This window comes from Chlamydotis macqueenii, chromosome 5, assembly GCF_036417535.1.
Source record: "Chlamydotis macqueenii isolate bChlMac1 chromosome 5, bChlMac1.mat, whole genome shotgun sequence".
NCBI classification, from domain to species: domain Eukaryota; kingdom Metazoa; phylum Chordata; class Aves; order Otidiformes; family Otididae; genus Chlamydotis; species Chlamydotis macqueenii.
The window spans coordinates 19,840,046-19,860,038 of NC_141560.1; the positions used below are offsets into that span (position 1 = coordinate 19,840,046).

General features: G+C 34.9%; 1 protein-coding gene across 3 annotated transcripts in view; it reads left to right on the forward strand.

Annotated features, from left to right (window-relative positions):
- EML5 (EMAP like 5) overlaps nt 1-19,993 on the forward strand; it is a 113,439-nt gene that overhangs the window by 72,355 nt on the left and 21,091 nt on the right. The window contains exons 22-29 of one of the 3 annotated variants that reach the window (XM_086748363.1): nt 1,531-1,683; nt 2,511-2,642; nt 3,647-3,735; nt 4,536-4,712; nt 5,649-5,850; nt 7,099-7,225; nt 8,084-8,098; nt 14,206-14,214. In XM_086748363.1, the coding sequence (XP_086604489.1) occupies nt 1,531-1,683; nt 2,511-2,642; nt 3,647-3,735; nt 4,536-4,712; nt 5,649-5,850; nt 7,099-7,225; nt 8,084-8,098; nt 14,206-14,214 (904 nt within the window). The remainder of the gene's footprint in view (nt 1-1,530; nt 1,684-2,510; nt 2,643-3,646; nt 3,736-4,535; nt 4,713-5,648; nt 5,851-7,098; nt 7,226-8,083; nt 8,099-14,205; nt 14,215-19,993) is intronic. The other 2 variants (XM_086748362.1, XM_086748361.1) reach the window with 2 other exon arrangements.

Genomic DNA, 19,993 nt, shown 5'->3' on the forward strand with positions numbered 1-19,993 from the left:
GATTTACAATAAAAGTTGAGCCAATTACATAAATCTACCATGTTGCTTACAGTGTTGCAAGCTTAAGAAATCTTAAAAGTAATGTTGAATTTCTCTCCTTTGTGAATGTTAGAAGAATCTGGAATGTCAAGGAGAGAGGACAGTCATAAAATTCTTACTCGTATGCTATGTAACTAAATTCTATTTTGACAGATGGAAAATCTCTTGTAAGTGGGTAAGGAAAATCTCCTGAAAAGGAGACTTTTTTTAGGATTAGACCAGACTGACCTTAACAAGCTTTTAATGATAGATACGCTTTGCTAGACAAAGGAATACAGTAGGCTTTATCTGTTTGGCATTCAGTAAAACATTTTGATACAAACCTTATAGGTAGCTTAGTTGAAGATGATTTTGACTGATAAAATAAATGCTGGAAGAGTCATGAGCTGACACAAGCAGAGATTAAACAAAAAAGTTTCAAATTGATGAAGTATGCTCAAGTGTTAAAGCTTGTATTTCTTAATATCTTTAAGAGTAGTTTTGGCAGAAAAATAAGGACTGCGATTACTTAATTTGCTGATGAGACTTATTTTTTAGATGCTTTGGCGATCTTAAAAAGCACCTTTGTACTTTACAGAAAGAGCTGGATACTTCTGCAGACTGCAGTAATGGAAATGAGATAGTGTTTGGTAATTAAAAAAGGAAAGACTTTATGACTGTAAGAAAAATGTTTGTGTAGCTGAGGAGCAGAAGACTCAGGAAGTTCTAGCTGATCGCAGGATAACAATTACATGTGATAGTGAGGTATTTTTCCAAGCACGTATTGAAGTATTCATTTAATTTACAAGAGACTAATCAGAATATTTTTGATGTACACTTTTCATCTGTGTTCAGCTGAACGAAATTAAACTGAAAGTTAAGTATGGAGAAAGAGGAGCTACAGGATAATGAATGAGAAGATTTGTGATGGAGTCAGCTAAATAAAGGATTATTCTCTACGAGTTAATCAGAGGAAGAAATAGTAGGGAAAAATATTTACGCTAATAGCAAATTCTGGCGTGGAAACAAATCTATCTAAGCTGACCATAAATAAATTTAGATTGGAAATCAAACTATTTTTCCGAAACTTGGCATGTTTATTAAAAGGATTATATGACACGGTGACCATGATAGCAAACAACAGCTCTCTGTGAGTTGAGAAGGGCTTTTGCAGCTGTATTCTCCTTACCTGAGCAAATGGTAACAACTGGCACCAGATACTAAGAAGGAGAGCAAATTGAAAATGTATAGACAGTAGTGACTAATCTGTATTACTAATGTAGAACATACGGTAATTAATATGCAGGTAAATGTAGTCTAAGATTCTACAGTTGTCTACTTGTTGATTTGCCATCAAAGATGTAGAGCTTGGAAATTATCTTGGCAGCATCTGAAAAATTCAATTAACTATATACTGTAAGAATAGCTTTCCTTTACTACTGGAAAAATAAAGCTAAAAGAGGGATTAGGCACTGTAAATGTACCTGATTGCCATTTCTGTGTTCCTTATAGGAGGCAGATGTTGCTGCTTTTCTCCTGATGGAAAAGCATTAGCTGTTGGTCTCAATGATGGAAGTTTTTTGATAGTTAATGCAGATACCCTGGAGGATCTAGTCTCTTTCCAGCACCGGAAAGATGTTATTTCAGAGATCCGATTTTCTCCTGGTAAGTGATTTAAAATGGAGATTTTTGTATCAAGGTTGTTCAAGCAAGCTTTATAACCTTTAAAAGATAAAAGAAGTAGAGATTTGTAGTACTCTTTTGTGTGTAACAAATAAGTCAGCAAGACTGATATTAATGTTTTGAAAAGTATTGGATGTGAAGTCCTATGTTGCTCATTTAAGGATGCGATTGTTGGAATATGTTTGCTCATAAATGCAACAGTAGATTTTTAAATCATGAATATTCAACAGTCCCCCTAGGTCCCTAGGGTTCCGCTTTATGAGCTGCATAAGTTTGGCTCTTCACTGAGGTTGCTGTTAGCTAATGAGAATGCTTGAAACGGATGTGTTGGAAAGTTCTGGTGTGGTCTTTTTTTCTTTTTCCCCCTACAGTGCTTAGCACTCCCAGTGAGGCTATTTTTTTTTGAAACAGTATAGCTCTTATTTAGGACCTTAAAGGTATGGCCTAAACTAATAATACTACTTCAGTGAAAATACTCTTCTGTAGGAGAAATTTGATGCAAATTACTGGTACTGGTTCTCATATAAGCTTACTTTCTGGTTATGTAAGCCTTACCACTCCGAGTGCAGTAATTGTTTAAAATTTCATCAAATAGTTTTTATCGTTTGAAGATGTAATGGTTCTATATTTCATGCTGATTCTGATTATGTAATATGGACATGAGTCTGTTGGGGACTATGTATAAATTAGCAAGCTCATTTCAAAGAAATCTGAGTTGCATGTAGCTAAATTCCAGAATATACTTGTGTGTAATATACAGAGCGCTACAATTTTTGAAAATATCTTGTGTTTCTACTGATGTGTTTTAGGCGCTGGAAAGTACTTAGCTGTGGCATCCTGTGACAACTTTGTAGATATTTACAATGTAATGAGCAGTAAACGAGTAGGAATCTGCAAGGGAGCCTCCAGCTATATTACACACATGGACTGGGACATGAGAGGTAAGTAGCGTTCATTCTAAAAATCTACTGGGAGATTGATTACATTACACACTAAATACAGTACATCTACGGTATAAATTTATGGTGTGACAGATTTGTTTCTTCAGTATATGAATATGCTCACAGCATCTGACTGAATATAAAACCGTGATTTTTATACTACTTATATATTTAGAAGTTGTTCAATTTGAAGGAAAATCGGTTGTCTCTATAGATTGGTTTGTTTTCATTTTCTTTTACATCTTCTGTGTTTATTGTTTGACTTCTGCTTCTTGAATAATGTACTGCATAATGCAGTTGCCTGTGTAGCTCAAGAATATATATCCATGTTGTCAAAAATAGCAGAAAGACTGCATTTCCTGTCTTCCTGGTTCTTAATACATGATTAATTGAAACACTAACTTTAGTCCTGTTTAATACAAAAACAAGGTGGTACAGTTGTGCAGTCTATTAGTTCCTGCTCTTATTCCTCTACATAATCACTTTTGAAACAGTCCCAATTTAATTTGAAATAATGTAATAAGTTAGCTTCCCCTGAGAATTTTGAAAACAGGAAGAGGACAGAAACATTAATGAGAATTTCCCTCAGAGAAGTAGTCTTATAAAGGCAAGCTAAAGTCAGCTGCTTGGACGCAGCCATTGGCCAGGCAACATAGGTGCTTCTCAATCACAGGAGCACATGCATAGTGGCCATCCATTTGTCACAAACAAGGTCAAACAAGCTCTGAATTAGACCCAGTGTATCTTGTCTGTCATCTGATGGGACAAGCATAAACAGGAGAGGAAAGTGATGCATTGTTCCAGTTTTCAAAGAGACTTAGATCTTCAGAAGCCCATACTTCCATATCCACTGTTTATATATGCAACTTTTTCCAGTGGAAGCAAATGATTTACGTAATGCTGTTAGCAACAAAAAGATCAAAATATACTTTTTTCTTTTTTTTTTTTTTTTAAATGGAATCTTCTATTTAATGTTAATGTACAATATGTAATATCTTTTATAGGGAAGCTCTTACAAGTCAACACTGGTGCTAAAGAGCAGTTGTTTTTTGAAGCTCCTCGTGGGAAAAAGCAGACAATTCCTAGTTTGGAGGTGTGCATTCTTAACTTGTTTGCAAATTAGAATTATGATACAGCCATCTATACCACATAAGAGGGAATAATGTATAAAGCTTTAATTTTAACTGATCTTTTGAAGAAGGTTCTGTTTAGGCATTTGCTGTCCTTTATCCTTTTTTGCAGCCTGTTCAATTAGATAATGTAATCAGAATGATAAAATACATAGATGATACCACATTTGTCACTTCTGTTAAGAAATGAATATTTGGCTGACCTACACACTCGTGAAAATCTCACTGGACTTCTGTGTGCCTCTTTTGGTACCTAAACGCCTTTGAGAACCTATTGCAAATTATTTAGCCCTAACTTTGCTGTGGAAGACCTCATGTCTATCTTTACATAACAATGCAATATAGTATGCGTAATATACATAGACAAGTGTAGTGTGTTATAGCTATAATAGTGATTTGTTTTCTCAGACTTAGAGTGTTGTCATAGGGCAGAGAGTGAGAATGGATAATTTTCACATACTGTTTTTTATGAGATCGAAAGAGAGTGTTGAAAAATGTACTTTGTTTTCTCTAGCATGGAAGGGCAGGTAAGGTAAAATTTTTAAATACTTCTAGAGGTTTTGTAACTGGAAGTTAATAGAGGTAAGATTAAGAGTCTCAAATGAAATCCTGAATAGTGAGAAAATAAGTGGTTAATATGCTAAAATATTATCTTTTAGATGTGACATATCTTTCAGTGCAAGGACTTTTTCTTGAAATGAGAAATGGAAGAAAACTGCCTGGGGAAGAAGCATGCTCTCTCTCAAACAGGTTGTTTTTGTAGGTAGAAAAGATTGGCTGGGCGTCATGGACAAGTGTTTTGGGCTCTTGCTGTGAAGGAATCTGGCCAATCATTGGTGAAGTCACGGATGTAACTGCTTCATGCCTCACTAGTGATAGTAAAGTATTAGCCACAGGAGATGATTTTGGATTTGTGAAACTATTTCGATACCCTGCTAAAGTAAGTAATTTTCAGCAGTTCATGGAGAAGATTGATTACTAAAACTGCCTTTTCAAAACTGTAAAAATTCATCACTCAGAACGAAATAATGCTTTGATACTTTTGTACTTATGATCAAAAAAGACATTCAATATTACACTGCAGTTTGCAATGCATTAAACTTTCAGTTAGTAAGAATGACTATTCCAGGTCAGACTAAAGGGCCATCTCATTCAGTGTCTTATCACTAACAATGGCAAATACATAGGAAAAACTGTAAGGATGGGAGTGGGACAGGCACCATCTAATAATATCTTAGGCATTAATATCCTCAGTGTGGTTTTTTATCAGTGACTTATTAGCGCCTTAAAGTCTTGTTTTGGAAGACAGTGAACACTTCTTCCTCACCATCATTTCACTCATGACTTTATAGACCTTCATTCTGTCCAACATCAGTAATTTTTCTCTAAGATTAAGAGCTTTAATATTACTTAATCATGCATCATAGAAAAGCCATTCCAGAAGCATGTAGTATTTTTTACTGCTCTTTGAGAACCCTGCTAGTTTACCTGTATATTTATCAGTAAACACTCTTCAATTTTGAATATTTTACAATGCTAGGGGTGGTAACAATGCACAAGTATTGACTCAAAAATATTCTATCTATGTTTTATTCTTAGCCTGTGAGATTATTTTCTCACAGGAAAAATGATCCAGTGTTTATTGGTGGAATTTGTTTATAAAAAAATTCTTGCATGCTTGGTATGGAAGTATAGTTAATGTTTCATGAAGTTGCTATACGAAAGGAATTTGGTAAATCATGTGATACATATAAGTGCAAAACAGGTGAAACAAACTGTAAAGAAGTTAAGAACACGTTGTACACTGGCAACTCATTTCATTTTTATCTAGCAGACTGGTTAAATTTGTTCTGTGCCTTTTCTTCTCTCTTCTTAGGGAAAGTTTGGAAAATTTAAGAGGTATGTTGCTCACAGTACCCATGTAACAAATGTCCGTTGGACCTATGACGACAGTTTGTTGGTCACTGTTGGAGGAGCAGACACCTCTTTAATGCTGTGGACTTATGAGATGGAAGGGCATCGAGACAGCAGACAGTGTGACAGTGAAGAGTCTGATCTAGATTCTGAAGAAGATGGAGGTCAGTAATAATTTATAAAACGACCTGGATTATGCTATCTCAAGAACAGTTTTTAAATGGAAAACTTGTAATTTAGAAATAATTGTGGTTTATATATGGCTGTTTTAATCTTTAAATAGTGAAGATGCTTCAAAAACATTAAGTAAAATTTATTTTTAGGGAAAAGATTGGTAAACTATTGTGAAGAAAATGATAAAGAATGGTTTAACTTACTGCTTTGAGCCAGAGTACATAAAAAGACTTGACATCTTTTAAATGAAAAAATATTAAGTGCCAGTTATGGGTAACTTCCAAAAATCTATATAGAAAAATACATTCATCACAGTTTAGATTTGAGTACTAATTCTAATGGAATGGAAATCTGTATAATGTCAGATCTTAGTTTTCTAGATGTTACAGCATGTTTCCGTAACGTGAAAGCATAGTAGACTGATGTTCATATATGGAACAATCTATTGCAAGATCATAATATCAGTAGTTATAAAGTGTTAATTACATTTTGTAGAATTAACTTTTGTTGTTTTTGCCATACTTAATGTTTTCCTTTTCATGTTATAATTCGAAGGACTCATGAGCGTCCAAACTCGTTCTTTCTGCTTCTAAGTGCAATGTTTCCTCCTTGTCAATTCTGATATTAAACATTCATTGGAGAGGAATTTTTATGCAATATCTTTCTGCTTAGAAATATTGAAGACTACATGCGGAAAGTAATTTAATTGCCTGCAGGGGAACTTGGTCAAGATTAGATTTCTAAATAAAAATTTGCAATCTTAAGAGTTTTTGTTCAGCTTCTACCTGTGACCTGTTAGCACATCTTTGCCCAGTAGCCTTCCCTAGGCTCTGGTGCTTTACACAGAACCCTCTTAAGCTATGTGTTCAAAAATACTCTAAAAGAAAGAGAGGTCTTAAGCTTAACAAGAAAACATAGTGACATATTTTTCCGAAAAAATTTCTCTTCATCATGTTCTATTAATTTCAGTTAGAATTAAGAACTATTCATAAACTTAGCATTAGTAGTCTTGATCTTTGGGGGGAAAAAAAAAGAATTATTTTTTTTTAGGATGTCTTTTTTAACAATGTTCATGATTCCCAGATACTTTCTTTCTGTTGTGTATTTATGTTACTAATAATACATGGTATAATTGCTCTTTTAGTCCAGTAAATTGTTGAAACATGCACAAATTGTGATTTAATTTTTTCTTCTGGTATCTTATCTTGTTTTCATACTGTTCACTCTGATTTTGTTAGGTTATGACAGTGATGTGACAAGGGAAAATGAAATTAATTACACCATCAAAGCCTTATCAACAAACATTAGACCAATGTTTGGAATTAAGCCTCATCTGCAACAAAAGGAGCCAACCTTAGATGAAAGGTAATTGCAAAATTACAATTCTACCTAAGAAAGCAATCTGAAAAGATTATTAATAGTAAAACATAATTACATTGGAGTATATACACAACTTAAGAAGTATGTATAAAAAGAGTGGAAGTATTTCTTTGGAGGAAAAAAAAGTGACTTAGGAAAAGTCTTGCATAAAGCCTAGGCTATATCTGTTTTTCAGAGAGTATAAAAGGCTACAGATGATGTATGTATATTATTATGTTGGGGGAATTTTTTGAGATAATAGAGTTATTTGCTGGTGTTTGATGATACATTCTTTATGAAACTTAAATACTGAGTGGTATCTAGTGATGGCCTTATAGGCAACGTCCTGTACAATTTTTTACTGAAAGACAGCTCTCAGATTTTTGCTGCCAAACTAATCTGACTAATTCAGCTGTAATTGCTCCTTGTATTGTTCCTGTTTCCAGATAACTGCTGCCTTCCTTTGAAAAACTCTGTCCACACTGATTCTGCAGTTTTTACTAATGAGTCTTGGAAAATGAAGTTGATTGCTTTGCAGTGTTAGTTGTATTGCTTGGTTCACTATTGTATGCTTTGGAAGAGAAGGGGATAGGGAGTAGAATAAGACCAGCAGGTAAAGTAGATGTGAAATAAGAAGAATTTATAACCACTAGAACATAATCTGTTGTAGAGTCTGCAACTAAAAACTTCGAAGAAAAAATTTTGTGAAGAATAAAACCAGAATATGGTTACTGTATGCATTTTAACTTCTGTTCTGCTGAAGTTAATATTGTGTAAGACTGGTAAATGTTTTAGTAAGTCTACTTTCTTATATACTAATTTTTATTTTATTTTTATTTCCCTTTCCTTTTGCTTCCTATGAAGGCAGGGGGTAGTGAGGTAAGTTCATTTACACAAAGTCCAAGATCAAATGCATTTTAATAACTTAAGCTGCTTGGGAAAGTAGTTATACTTTAAAACAGAAGTAAAGGAGTGAAGGTCTTAACCATTTACTATTAAATGGTAGCTTGTTAATGGGTAGAAAATGGATAAGGAACAAAGAATAAGCCCAGTTCTCAGTGCGAGTAGACATGAGTGAGTGCTAAATGGAGTATTTGAGAGGAGGCAATCAAATCTCATCCTCTATTCCTCAGTACCTTGGAGTGGCTAAGGAACAGCTTGGCTTAAGTAGCTGTAGACAGAGAGCTCACCTGACTTCTTGTGGACTTCTGTAAGACTATTCACAGTGTTGGTGTGGAGATCCAACATGGAATAAAAAGTGCAGGAAGTGTTGCAGAGATGCCTGAAAGGGCTATGTGAGCAGTATCACCACATCTGCACCACTGTGTTGGAGCTAATAAAGCTTCAGGTATGAGAGGAGTGTTAGTGAATTGGCTGCAGATTTTACCAATGCATCTATACTATTTAAGGATCTGAGCTGCTAGGTCCACATAGTATTCGTATGATATGCAGAGTCCCTAGGTTAGGTGCCTGCATTAGGTAGTGAGTTTTTGTACATAACTGTTTAGAATATATGCATGCTCTTACATTTGTAGCACAACAAAGTGTTAGGCTGCAGGCCACCCTTCAGATTTGTAGACTGAGCTGCCAGGACACTTGGACCTACACTGGTTAAGAAAGGAGAATTCCTCTCATACCTACCCGGACCTTCTTTCCACAAAGAAATCACATGCCTGTAATGACACATGATAGAATGTGTTAATCTCTGCGTATCCTTCTGCAGACACCTTGACATAATCAAGAAAGCCACTGTCTATCATCTAAATTTTAGTTTATACCACTAGCATCCGTTATCAAATTAATACTGATTTTAGGCTTTTAAAAAATGCGTATCTGTAAAGTTAGTGGTTCTGTATAAGTTATACAGAGCATGTGTAACTTATACAGGCTTTTCTTCTGTGTTTGTTCGTTTACAGGGTATTTGGATGTACTCTTAGAGTGTGGGTAGTACATCTGTGGCATTCCATGTTATGCGTAGGCTCATTGTATTGACTGCCAAATGTTAGAAGAGATAAGTTTCTTGTTGTTACACCTTATTGGAATCCCTGTATTCTCAGGATCACAGGTACCCACCAGTGCAGAATGTGCTTCTGAGAATGTCTTTCAAGTAATTTTGACTTCACGTATAAAGGAGATTCCTTACCAGAAAGTATCTGAACCTCTTTTACTCTTGAGTGTAGAAGAGTTTAATTCTCTATGGAGAAGATACTACCAGATAATTGAACCCTAAGACTATGTGTAAAGACTTCAAAGACTACTACTTAAGACTGTTGTGCCTGACAGCTGAAATGGAATTCGTAAACCCTAGCTGAGTAGTAAAGTTGCCTCTATATAGAAAGAATATTATTTTTAGTATCCAGAGTATTAAATGAGATAAATAATAGGAGAACACTAAAGGAAGAAGCGTACCTGAAAACTCATCTGTGTCATGCTTCTGTCCCACAAAAGCGTATCTATAAGGCCAGGAGTTGCATGAGTCTGTAGCCTGGATTTAGAGTCAGAAATTACTCAACTGGATACCAAAAATTGATTCACTAAATTTATTTTTATTCTAATGTTATAAGAAAAGTTAAGTTGATCTCACCTTTTATGTTGTAAGTAGTAGGATGACATAGAAAATCAGAGTTTTAGGCCATTTAGTCTGTCAGAAATTCAAATACACATCACCAGGTTGTTCAAAAGTGTCACTCCTTTTTACTAAAGCTCTGTAGAAAAGAATGAAAGAATCCCTGGGGTCAGAAAGGGAGAATAAGGAAAAAAGGCTGCAAAATACTGCAGTCTGGTAGGTAGGTAACTTCTGTGTGACGTATGAAACATGGGATTGTGCTTTTGGTGTAGCATAATAATTTTCTGCCAGTCAGCTTGAATTCAAAATGTAAATGCAATTTGTAGAACATGAATCTGAACAAAGGATTATTTTTGCTCTTTGACAGAGGTAGTGTCCTGTTCTTAGTTTTCTGGTTTTACTTATAAATTACTTTTTTTTTTTTTCCTTGCAATAGCAGAAGTTAAAAAAAAAAAATTGTTTCATGTTCAGAACAGCACAGTTTCACTAGGAGCAGTGGACATTTCTGTATCTTAACCATTTCTATGGCTAACATGTTAACTTGAGATGTGAGTTGCATCAACTCATACTTCTAGGCAGCACTGCCTTTGTTTTTTTTCTTCAGGACAAACATGATTTTCCCCACTTTTTCTGGGACTTTTTTTTTTGTTTTGTAACAATCTTATCTATGCAATTCAGTATTTGGATGAAAATAAGAGAGATACAGGTGTTTCTTGAAAATAAGAGATGCTGGTGCTGTAACAGTTAATAAGCTGAACAGAAATATGTTGAAGCCTGAAATTTCAGGCATGTTTTTTGAAAAACTTACGGATGCTAGAACTCAAGATTTCACTCAGAATCAATTGGTTTAAGGTATGCTTGCAGTGTAGTTTAAGGCCACTGCTACTAATGATATGCCATTCTCTAACAGTAAAATTACTATAATATATCATTGACATCGATATACTTATTTTAACTTCTATTGAAAACACAAAATAGCGTTGGCTGTAAGGCAGCACTTATGTCTATAATTTGAATTATTTATAATTTCTGAATAATAATATTAAAAGATAATAATTGTATGTGAAAATATGCCTACTCTGTGCCTAATGTGCTTGCTTTATGGATATTGAGCAGAAAAAAAAAATTGAAAACTTTTTCTATCCTTTACTAAAAGTTCTTTCCTAGTATGTTTTTGTGCTAGGTAGATTGCTTAGAAATAAAATCCATGATGGATGTTTAATTTTGAAAACACTTCTTGCTCAACTACTCCCTGAACTGCAAATCACTGGAGGCTGGGAGAAGAATCTGGAGAATACCACTTCATTCTTAATCTGTTCTTATACTCCCTAAAGTGTTCACCATTTGTCAATGTCAAAGGGACAATGCTGTAATTAATGTACCTTAGATAAGAATGGCTGTACGAAGAGATCTCAAAACTGAACAACCAGGAATTCTGGTTTAATTTTTCACCATAAATTTGCCATGATAAAGATTTGCAAGCAATTAAAACCACAGAAGGAGGTTTTCTCTCATAGTCATCACTATCCTGTTCTCTTAATACATACTAGTACTCAGTCCATGTGCTGAGGTATCCTGTATGGAAGGATCTCAGTGTTTTGTGTCTCTTGAAAATTCTTTAGATGCTCTACATCCACCCCCAGATGCAATTCAGAACCAGGCATTGTGGCAAGATTACTTCTAAAAATTTTGTGGATGTTGTTCTTGAGGATTTTTTTTGTGTCTGTGTGTATGTAAGGACTTATACACAAATACGTAACCTATTTTAGATCCTTGTGTGTTCATAATAGGAAGAGAATTAACAAACTATTTACAAACTAGTCCTTTTGTGATTGAGAAGTGAAGACTTTTTTTTTAACCTGATACAGACAGTAAATAAACCTAAATTGTACTTCCAAGGGGGTGAGAGAGCGAGTAAGCTACTGAAATGTTTCCTTTATTTGAACCTCACAGTTGCCACTTTGTAATTGCCACTGAAAGAGAAATTCATATATTTTATACAAACATCTTGCATATGTTTTGGATAAATGGACAGAATGCAGCTAGATTTTCGGCTTGCCAATCTAGTGACTTGTGATATAGCAAAAATTGTAAATAGCACAAATTCCAGTGTTATTTTTGTAAAAAATCAGCTTTGTCCTCTCCTTTTGCTCTATCAACTTGTGTGATTTGGCAGAAGGGAGAAGCCAGGAATCAAAATGAAAAATTATAGCAAGGGACTGTCTATTAGCAACTTCTTCCCTCTCTCTGTGAATCCTTTTTGCAGAATAAATTAGATTACAGGAAAGTTTAAATTTTAAGTTAACTTTTAAAAAATAGTTTGAGAAAGAAAGCAGGGCTTTTTGAAGCTAAGTTTTCTGTGCGTCAGTTTCTGCACATTGGAATGTGCATTAGTGCAGGGCATTAAGCTTGAGATTGAAAACCTGAAATTTCTGGAGATTTCATTCTTTACAAGCAAGAATTTCATTATCATTAGTTAGCTGTGTTACTGTGTCTCTGAGCACTGGCGATAGACTAGAACAACATTATGGAATGGAGTGGTCTCCCTTTACCTGGTTGAGGTAATTATTTTTTCCTCCCGAAGCTGCAATAAAAATCATGTCTTTGAGGAAATAAAAAAGACAATTACTAAAGTATCAAGGCTTACCAGATAATGTCTAGTTTTGAAAGCAAGGAAAAAAAACTGATTCATTTTGCAACTAAAATAATCAGATGTGGCCAGGAATGAAATGTCTAGAGGAGTGATTGAATGGCTCAGTGATGAGGGTTGGAAGATTTGTATTTGGGTTATGATCTCTGTAGGCTGACTTTAACAACAGAACCTAAGAAATTATGTGAGCAATATGCATTTATCAAAGACTTCAATAAAAGGATAACTGAAACACAGACATACTGCTAGATAGGCTGAATACAGCTCCAGATAAATCTTTTATATTTCAGTGATGAAGATGGCACAAAAGCCTTTTATTGAATCTACCTTGTACCAGTTAGGCACCCAATCATATCTCCATATATGTAAATACTTGCCAGCTAGAAATTAGGTATGTAACATGTGGTCCATGTGGAAAATCTTGTTCTATACTTAAATCATGAGATTCAAGAAGTAGAATTGGCGATTAAAGAATTGAAACTGCCAAATGAAAAATAAAAATTTTCCTCTGACTGTATGAACATTTGGTTCAGCAAACTCAGGAAAATTGTAAGAGAAAACTGTGCTCTGTTCTTGAAGAAACTCTAATTTCCCCTGCATAGTGCTTATTCTGGAAAAAATATCTGAAGGTGTGTGGTGTTTGAATTCTGTAGTCCCAGAAGAATTGCATGTTACTGACTGTAAAACCTGTTCAAGATACTTTTGAATTTTATTGGGAGAAAAAGTTTACTTGTTTTCTGTATGAAGAAATATTGCATCAGTCTTTCATTGCAGAATAAAGTTGGAACTAAGTAGAATATACTCAGTAAAACATTATTTTCATTGGTGGAGCGGGGGTGGGGGGGAAAGAATTTATTTCTAAGTCTTTAACACTATTTTCTTAATTTTCTGGAAAGTTTTCCCTAATAGAGGAGAGAAAAATTATTTTTGCTTCACCTATTAGTGAAAAAAACTAGTGTCCTCCCTGCTGTGGTGGAATTGCTTGTTCTTAAAAGAAAAGCAAATCAAAACAAAGGAAATGTGGCTGCTAATCAGACTAATGAAAAGTGCCCATGCATAGTACAAATATTATGAAATAATCTGTGCATGTCCATATATTCTGATGGTTAAAAATGATTTTTTGCTAGTCAGAGTATAGGAGTATGCATCATACGTGACTGAGAACACCCATCCAGTGCAACCCATTTGTGAAACAGATGCCGAAATATCTTCAGTCAACATAAACTGAATTAAATAATAATGAAAAAACAGCATATAGCAGCAGTGCTCAGTACTCCACACATTTTGACTAGCTGAGATGTTTGTATTTTAGTATAGCTGAATGCATTTTTAGGAGTGAAATGGAACATCTGTCTTTAGTAGTGAGTTGACTGTTCTATCCATCAGCTCATTTTGGGAAGTTAAACCTGCACAAGCTTTCTTTGACCAATTCAGATGTTGTGTTTGCCAACTCTTTAAACACTTGCTGTACTTCAGAGGTTTTTGGGGTGTGCTTCTGCTTTCTTTCTGTTTACGGTAGGAATCTGTCCTAAGAATTATATTTTCATACCAATACATGTTCATAATTCCCACTTAGGTGAATGGGAGTTTTCTGTACAATTACTAGATTTACATAACCTATGAAGCTGTGAATAATCCCGTTGTTCTAAAAGGAAGTCAGCAAACCAGAAAGTCAGTAGTAATTATTTTTTTTAATAATTCACTGACACTTAGCTTTCAGCCAGACTTGTATAAGTAATCCTTTTCTCTTTCCCACTTGCTGCTGAAAAGAGGTTCCAGGTAATGCTTTTATTTTGCTATCTAGTCCATATTTTATTGTGATCTCCCATTTTCCTTAAAAAGCCATCTGTCATGTTGGGTGCTGTATCATGCACCTATCACTCTTCAGAATGTTGCTTTCTTACAAATTTTAAATGTATATGTATTCGTTGTAGTTCTGTTCCATACAATAAGGTAGATATTTATTTAGCTACCAGTATAAAATTAACTACATGGACCGTTAGACTTGCTTATGTTTTATGAACAGTATTTTCCAATAATTATTTATTAAAATATAGAGATTAGCAGTCTCTCCAGTCCTAGTGGACAGGTATCCACCTCAAAATTGGATTGTTTTGCATTTGATGGGACAGTCTCACCTGACATGTCAAGGTGTATATGTTGCTAAATTATTTAGATATTAGATTATCTATATCTGCATTAATGCATACAAAATGGCACTTACTACTCGTAGGGCACATTGAAATAATTATGACTAATTGTTGTCAAGAAGCAGTATTTTAAAACTACCAAGTTTCATTATCTTCTAATGGAAATCATACCTCTAAAGTTTCACAAGTGACTTTGAAAATCTTACCAAGAGTAAACTGAAAGAACTCCTTACTTTTAAAATTAGTGCTCCTCTTCATGCTTGCCAGCACCTTTTGAGGAGGGCAGTGAAAGTCACTTTATGCTGAAACAAAATAAATTGCTAAGTTCTCTGCAAGTCCCCCAAAGTACGAGGTGCAGCTATGGTGACCCTCACAGGAAGGGACTCTTTCTTTTGTACCAACAACTGTAACTTGCTTTATGAAGTCATGCCCAAAATAACACTTGAATTTTTAAAACAGAAATAAATGTTATAATGACATTGTCATGGAACATCATCATTACTATGGAACTCAAAGAATTGGTGGCATTTTATATTAACCACAGAAGACCATCCCTTGTTCTGTTAATAACTTTAGAAACCTCAGTGTCAATAATAAAAATAGGGAGTGAAGTACAACAACATCATACAACACAGCATGTATCAATAACATTGAAACTATGTCTAAAACCACAACAATTATGAAAAATATGAAAAAGGGATTTCTTTGTTTCAGAAACTACTTAAAAATGCTGGTGTTCCATTTTTAGGGTCTCATAAAAAGAAATATTTAAATATATATACTGATTCTATTTTCATGTTGAAAATACAGTGCCAATATTAAGGTATTTATTTCCCCTGTGATAGATGGCTGTAACTCTCCTTCCACATGTTCAAACTGACCCCATCTGTATGTGCATTTACCCCAAAATGTTATTCATGCTCTCCTTCCCATCTTTTGCACAGAGTTTTTGAGCATGCAGCCATGACCACTGTGTGTTGTATATGCTGTTGGTCACTTTTGTGCATGTTAAATAGCAAATGAAAAGTATCTTCAACTTTTGCACCTTAAAAAAAAGCACTTGGCAAATATATTCTGGTGTCTTCAATATCCTTTTCAGTGCACAGGTTGTCACCTTGAAACTTAATTGGGAAAAAAAATACATATGTGCTTGTAATTTGCATTCCAGTTCCACTGCTCTGAATCAGTGTAGTTAATCTTTCATAGATGGGTACTTGTATAAATCGTTTAGGTGACCTGTTAGATAATATAGCTGAGTATAAATTTTCAGGTCAAGTTTTATTGACCAATGTACATTCACATTATTCTGTAGTATGATAATGTACAATTATAAATGTACTCTAATTATTGGCTAAGGATGGATATGAGCCTATATTTGTACCTGTTTATTTGTACAGCCTTTAAGTGGAGAAGCTCTTTTCAAAGGGTTGTATAATGTGAGATTGTTTTACCTTTTCTCCTGTTCTATCACAAGGGATTAGCAGACAGCAAATGTTATAAAAATGTTATACAAATGCCAAGCAGCAGAAAAATCTTTATTTACAGTCAGTTCAGTTCCAGTAACATAAACTTGTGCCAGAACTGTGTCTTTTCAGTTTTTACTGCTTTCATGAAACTTCAGATATGGTCTCCTGCTCTGTTTAGTTTTTCTGCTTTTCTTTCTTTAACTCACTTTTTCATCTGTCTTCCAGGGACATAAATGAAATTGGGGGGGGGGAGAAGGAAAGAAATGAGCCTTGAGTGCTCTTTGTCAAATGTGAGGGTGACAAGTGGAAGGAGGACTCTTTATGCTGTGTATCAATTTGTAGAGGAACAGTAATAAGGCTGATGCTGAATTGTCCATAACAAATCAGAAAAATATAAAATATTTGGAAGCATTCTGGTGTGAGCAGGAGGTGGATTGGGCAGTTTTGCTCAGTCTTCCCCATCTGTAAAGCAGGACTGACCTCCTGTGATGGAGTCTACAGCCCTTGCATGCTGCCTGCCTGCTCAGCACCAGTGTTGTCACTCGCTTCTACTCCAGAGCTCTGGATGACCTATGGTCGTCACATTTCCTACTGCTATTAAATTTGTGCTTGGTGGTTTGTTTTTGTTTTTGTTGTTTTTTTTTTTTCAGGAAAAAAAAACTTGTTGAACTTACTGTTCATTTGCTTTACCTCAAATATGTAATTACAGGGATTTGCTCTGCTGTTGTAGATGTACCCTTTTTATTTCCTTGGATCTCCCCTGACCTATGCAGTCCTCACGCAGTCTCTGATTTTTATGTATCTTTGCAACAGCAGTTAAACAGCACTAGTCTCTGACAACTGGCAAACATACATTTTTCCTCCTAAATAACAGCATTTCTAGGAACGCCTTTTGGTTTCTTAGAAGCGCTAAATTGAGATGGGCATAAAAATATTTTTATGGATAAGTTGTTAGGAATTCTCCTAAGAAAATGGAGTTGGTTCCCTACAGTTTGGACTTTTTGCTTCAGATTAAGTGTGAGGTTTTTTTGTGGTAATGCATTGTAGTCTCCTGTCTTTGATTGGAAATCTTCATTTGCTCTTGTGCTACTTTTCTTTTTCTTTTTCTTTTTTTTTTTTAAGAGTAGCATTCGTAACTGATACTCTTCTTCATCTACTGTTCAAAGTAATAGAGAAATCTAGAATGTGACATTTTTGTTCCATGTACTGGCTGCAATGTAGTCTAAAGGAAGGTACATTTAAAGATTTTCTTGCTATCTGAAAAGCATAAAAAATTCTGCTTCTCTCTCAGCTGGGAAGGCTTTTTAGAACTATAAGAGGAGTGTCTCTTTTTCTGCTTTCCTTTCTTCAAGAAGCTTTGGGGATGTTTCTGTTGGTATATGTGTAGGCTGGCAATTGTATCTTGGGTGTTGATGCTTCACAGCTCAGTAAGGTGGCATTGTGATTTTCTTTTTAGCCCTTAATATGTCATTGACAGCTTGATTTCTTTTTCTTCAGAAGCCTTTTTGAGTTCTACAACATGCCAATGCACAACAAACAGCATGCTAGTCTCACATTTCTGCAATAATCCCTACTGTATTTGCTGTTTGATTTTATAGCTACTGCATGTGATAAGAGAGAAGATGTAACACAACAGTGGAAAACCAGTGAACGTTGATGCTATTTATTATAGGTTCCTCTTCCTTCCCTCTCCTCACCCCCAATTTTTGGGGAAACTTAATGGTTAGGACCAACAGAATCACTGGTATACAGTCTTCCAGTTTGCAGCACTTCAGTGTAGTTCTTGATTTCCATGTTTAAAAAGAGAAAGGTACATGTTGTGTTTGCTTAATTTAAAAAAGTATTTAAACTCAACATTATGTAAGTGTTTTTTAAGGAACCACTTTTGTATAAGTGTTTTTTAAGGGACTTCTTGCATTTGTAAGTGTGCTCCTAGTTAAATAATAAGTGAGTAGCAATTATGGAGGTATCAAAGGGATTAAGGAATTTTAATTCTAATTCAAAGTAATAAACTGTAGGTAGAAAAAAATGGGTTAGCTGCTCTTATTAATCTGTTATACAAATCAGGTAATAGATATATTTCAGTAACTGTAGTTCTTAGACAAAAAATAACAGGATATGTATAATCATGGGTATGTGCAATTCATTTAACTTGTTAACCTTGTTCATTCTTCAAAGACTTGATTGCACAGGCAGAAAACTGGTTATTATTTTGCAGTTTAACTTCAGAGATTTTAAGGACTAGAATTTGTTTAGTTTTAAGCAGTACTTCTATTCATGTGCCAAAAAAACCCCTCACCCCATAACATTCCAAAACCCAAACAAATCTGTATTTTTTAATATTTTGGTAGACACTGTGACAATTTCAAAAAAGATACTGGAAAAAAAAAAGTTGTTCTTTATGAAAGAAAAGGGAATCTTAATGTAAATTTACCTTGGATGTTTGAGGAAGATGTCTGATTTCCAGCTGCTGTTTTTCTTATATTATCTCCCCCTATTCTCTCGGAGGGTGAGGGGAGTGAGAGAGTGACTGCGTAGTCTGGTCCCGATCGGGGCTGAACTACAACACCAGGAAATTATAATTGGTCCTGTATTAGTTTCTCTCTTTCTCTGTCTCTTCCTTTACTTGAATGAATAAGGGCAAGTTTTTATTCTCTGTGTCACTGAAGTGCTTTCAGAAAGCCCATTCCCCATATGGCATTTGTGCCTTTCAATTTTTGCTCATGCATTTCTGTAGTTTTACTTGATTAGATTTGATTCGATTTGAGTAGCACACGGGGATAAGAAGGCTTCTGTGTCACTGGGAGGTACCTGTTACCTCTTGGTCAGTGTATTTGTACCTGAAATTGCTCATCTACTGTGAAGGTGGGGGGCAAACATCGTCAAAGATTTTTTCCTCTGCAAAACTTTAGATGACCTTTCTCCATTTTTATTTAATCTAATAAATATTATAACCTATTGGTAGTACTTTCTGTTGATAATTTAGAAACTTCTAAATAGAAGTGTAGTTTCTGTATTTTTTAACATTAAAAAGTAAGAATTTTAATCATACTTAGGGATATGATTGTTGTAATGTGACAGGCTAGATGAGAGGATGCTAGGAGTCAGTGGTGATAGGACAGAAGAGAAGCTGAGGAGGCTAGGAATTTGTCATCAAGTATAATACCTGGAAAAGAGCTGGCTGAGAGACAGTAGAGATTCAAGAGTGGTCATGAAATTGGATGTTGGGATTGCTGACAGAAATCTGGTGTATTCCTTGCTTCCCGTACTGGCCAGCATGCTTGTACAGATGATGGGGGCAGGCCAGACTATGCTTGGTTTGCTTTTCCTCCTCTTTTCCAAAGGTTAGAAGAATACTTTTTCACCTTCACAGACTAAGGGACAGAATGCTATGGTGTGAGCTAGGTCTGGGCTATAACTGAAAAAGAAATGCAAATGCCTTACTTTTCTGTCTTAAGGTGTATGTGAATTCCTTCTAGCTGGAGACCTCAGAGAGGAAAAAAAAAGATCCATAACCGAGGACGTTTGAGAACGAAGTCTGGGGATACATTCCTACCAAACTTTTTTCAAGCAGGACTGAAAGAATGTATTTAAATGCTGCTATCTTTTAATATTTAACTCTGAGCAAGGAGACTTTAGTGCATGTCCACATTGGACTACTTTTCTGACTTGCATTGCTATATAAGGTAGATGTCCCCAGATTTTGCTTTTGCTGCCAGTTTATTAGAAGTCTCTTTTCCAAGAATAAGAATTTTGGTGTAGCAAAAACCAAGTGTTAGACTACCATTCTTTGTGAAGTTATGAAAGTCTTTCTCCGTACTTCAATTAGTGTTCTCTATTTTAACTTGCACTTATTTATGAATGAATGTGAAATGTGAGTCTTAGTTATTTTCCTTCATGCCTTGAATTTTCTTTTTAACTTTAAATTATTATTTCATACTT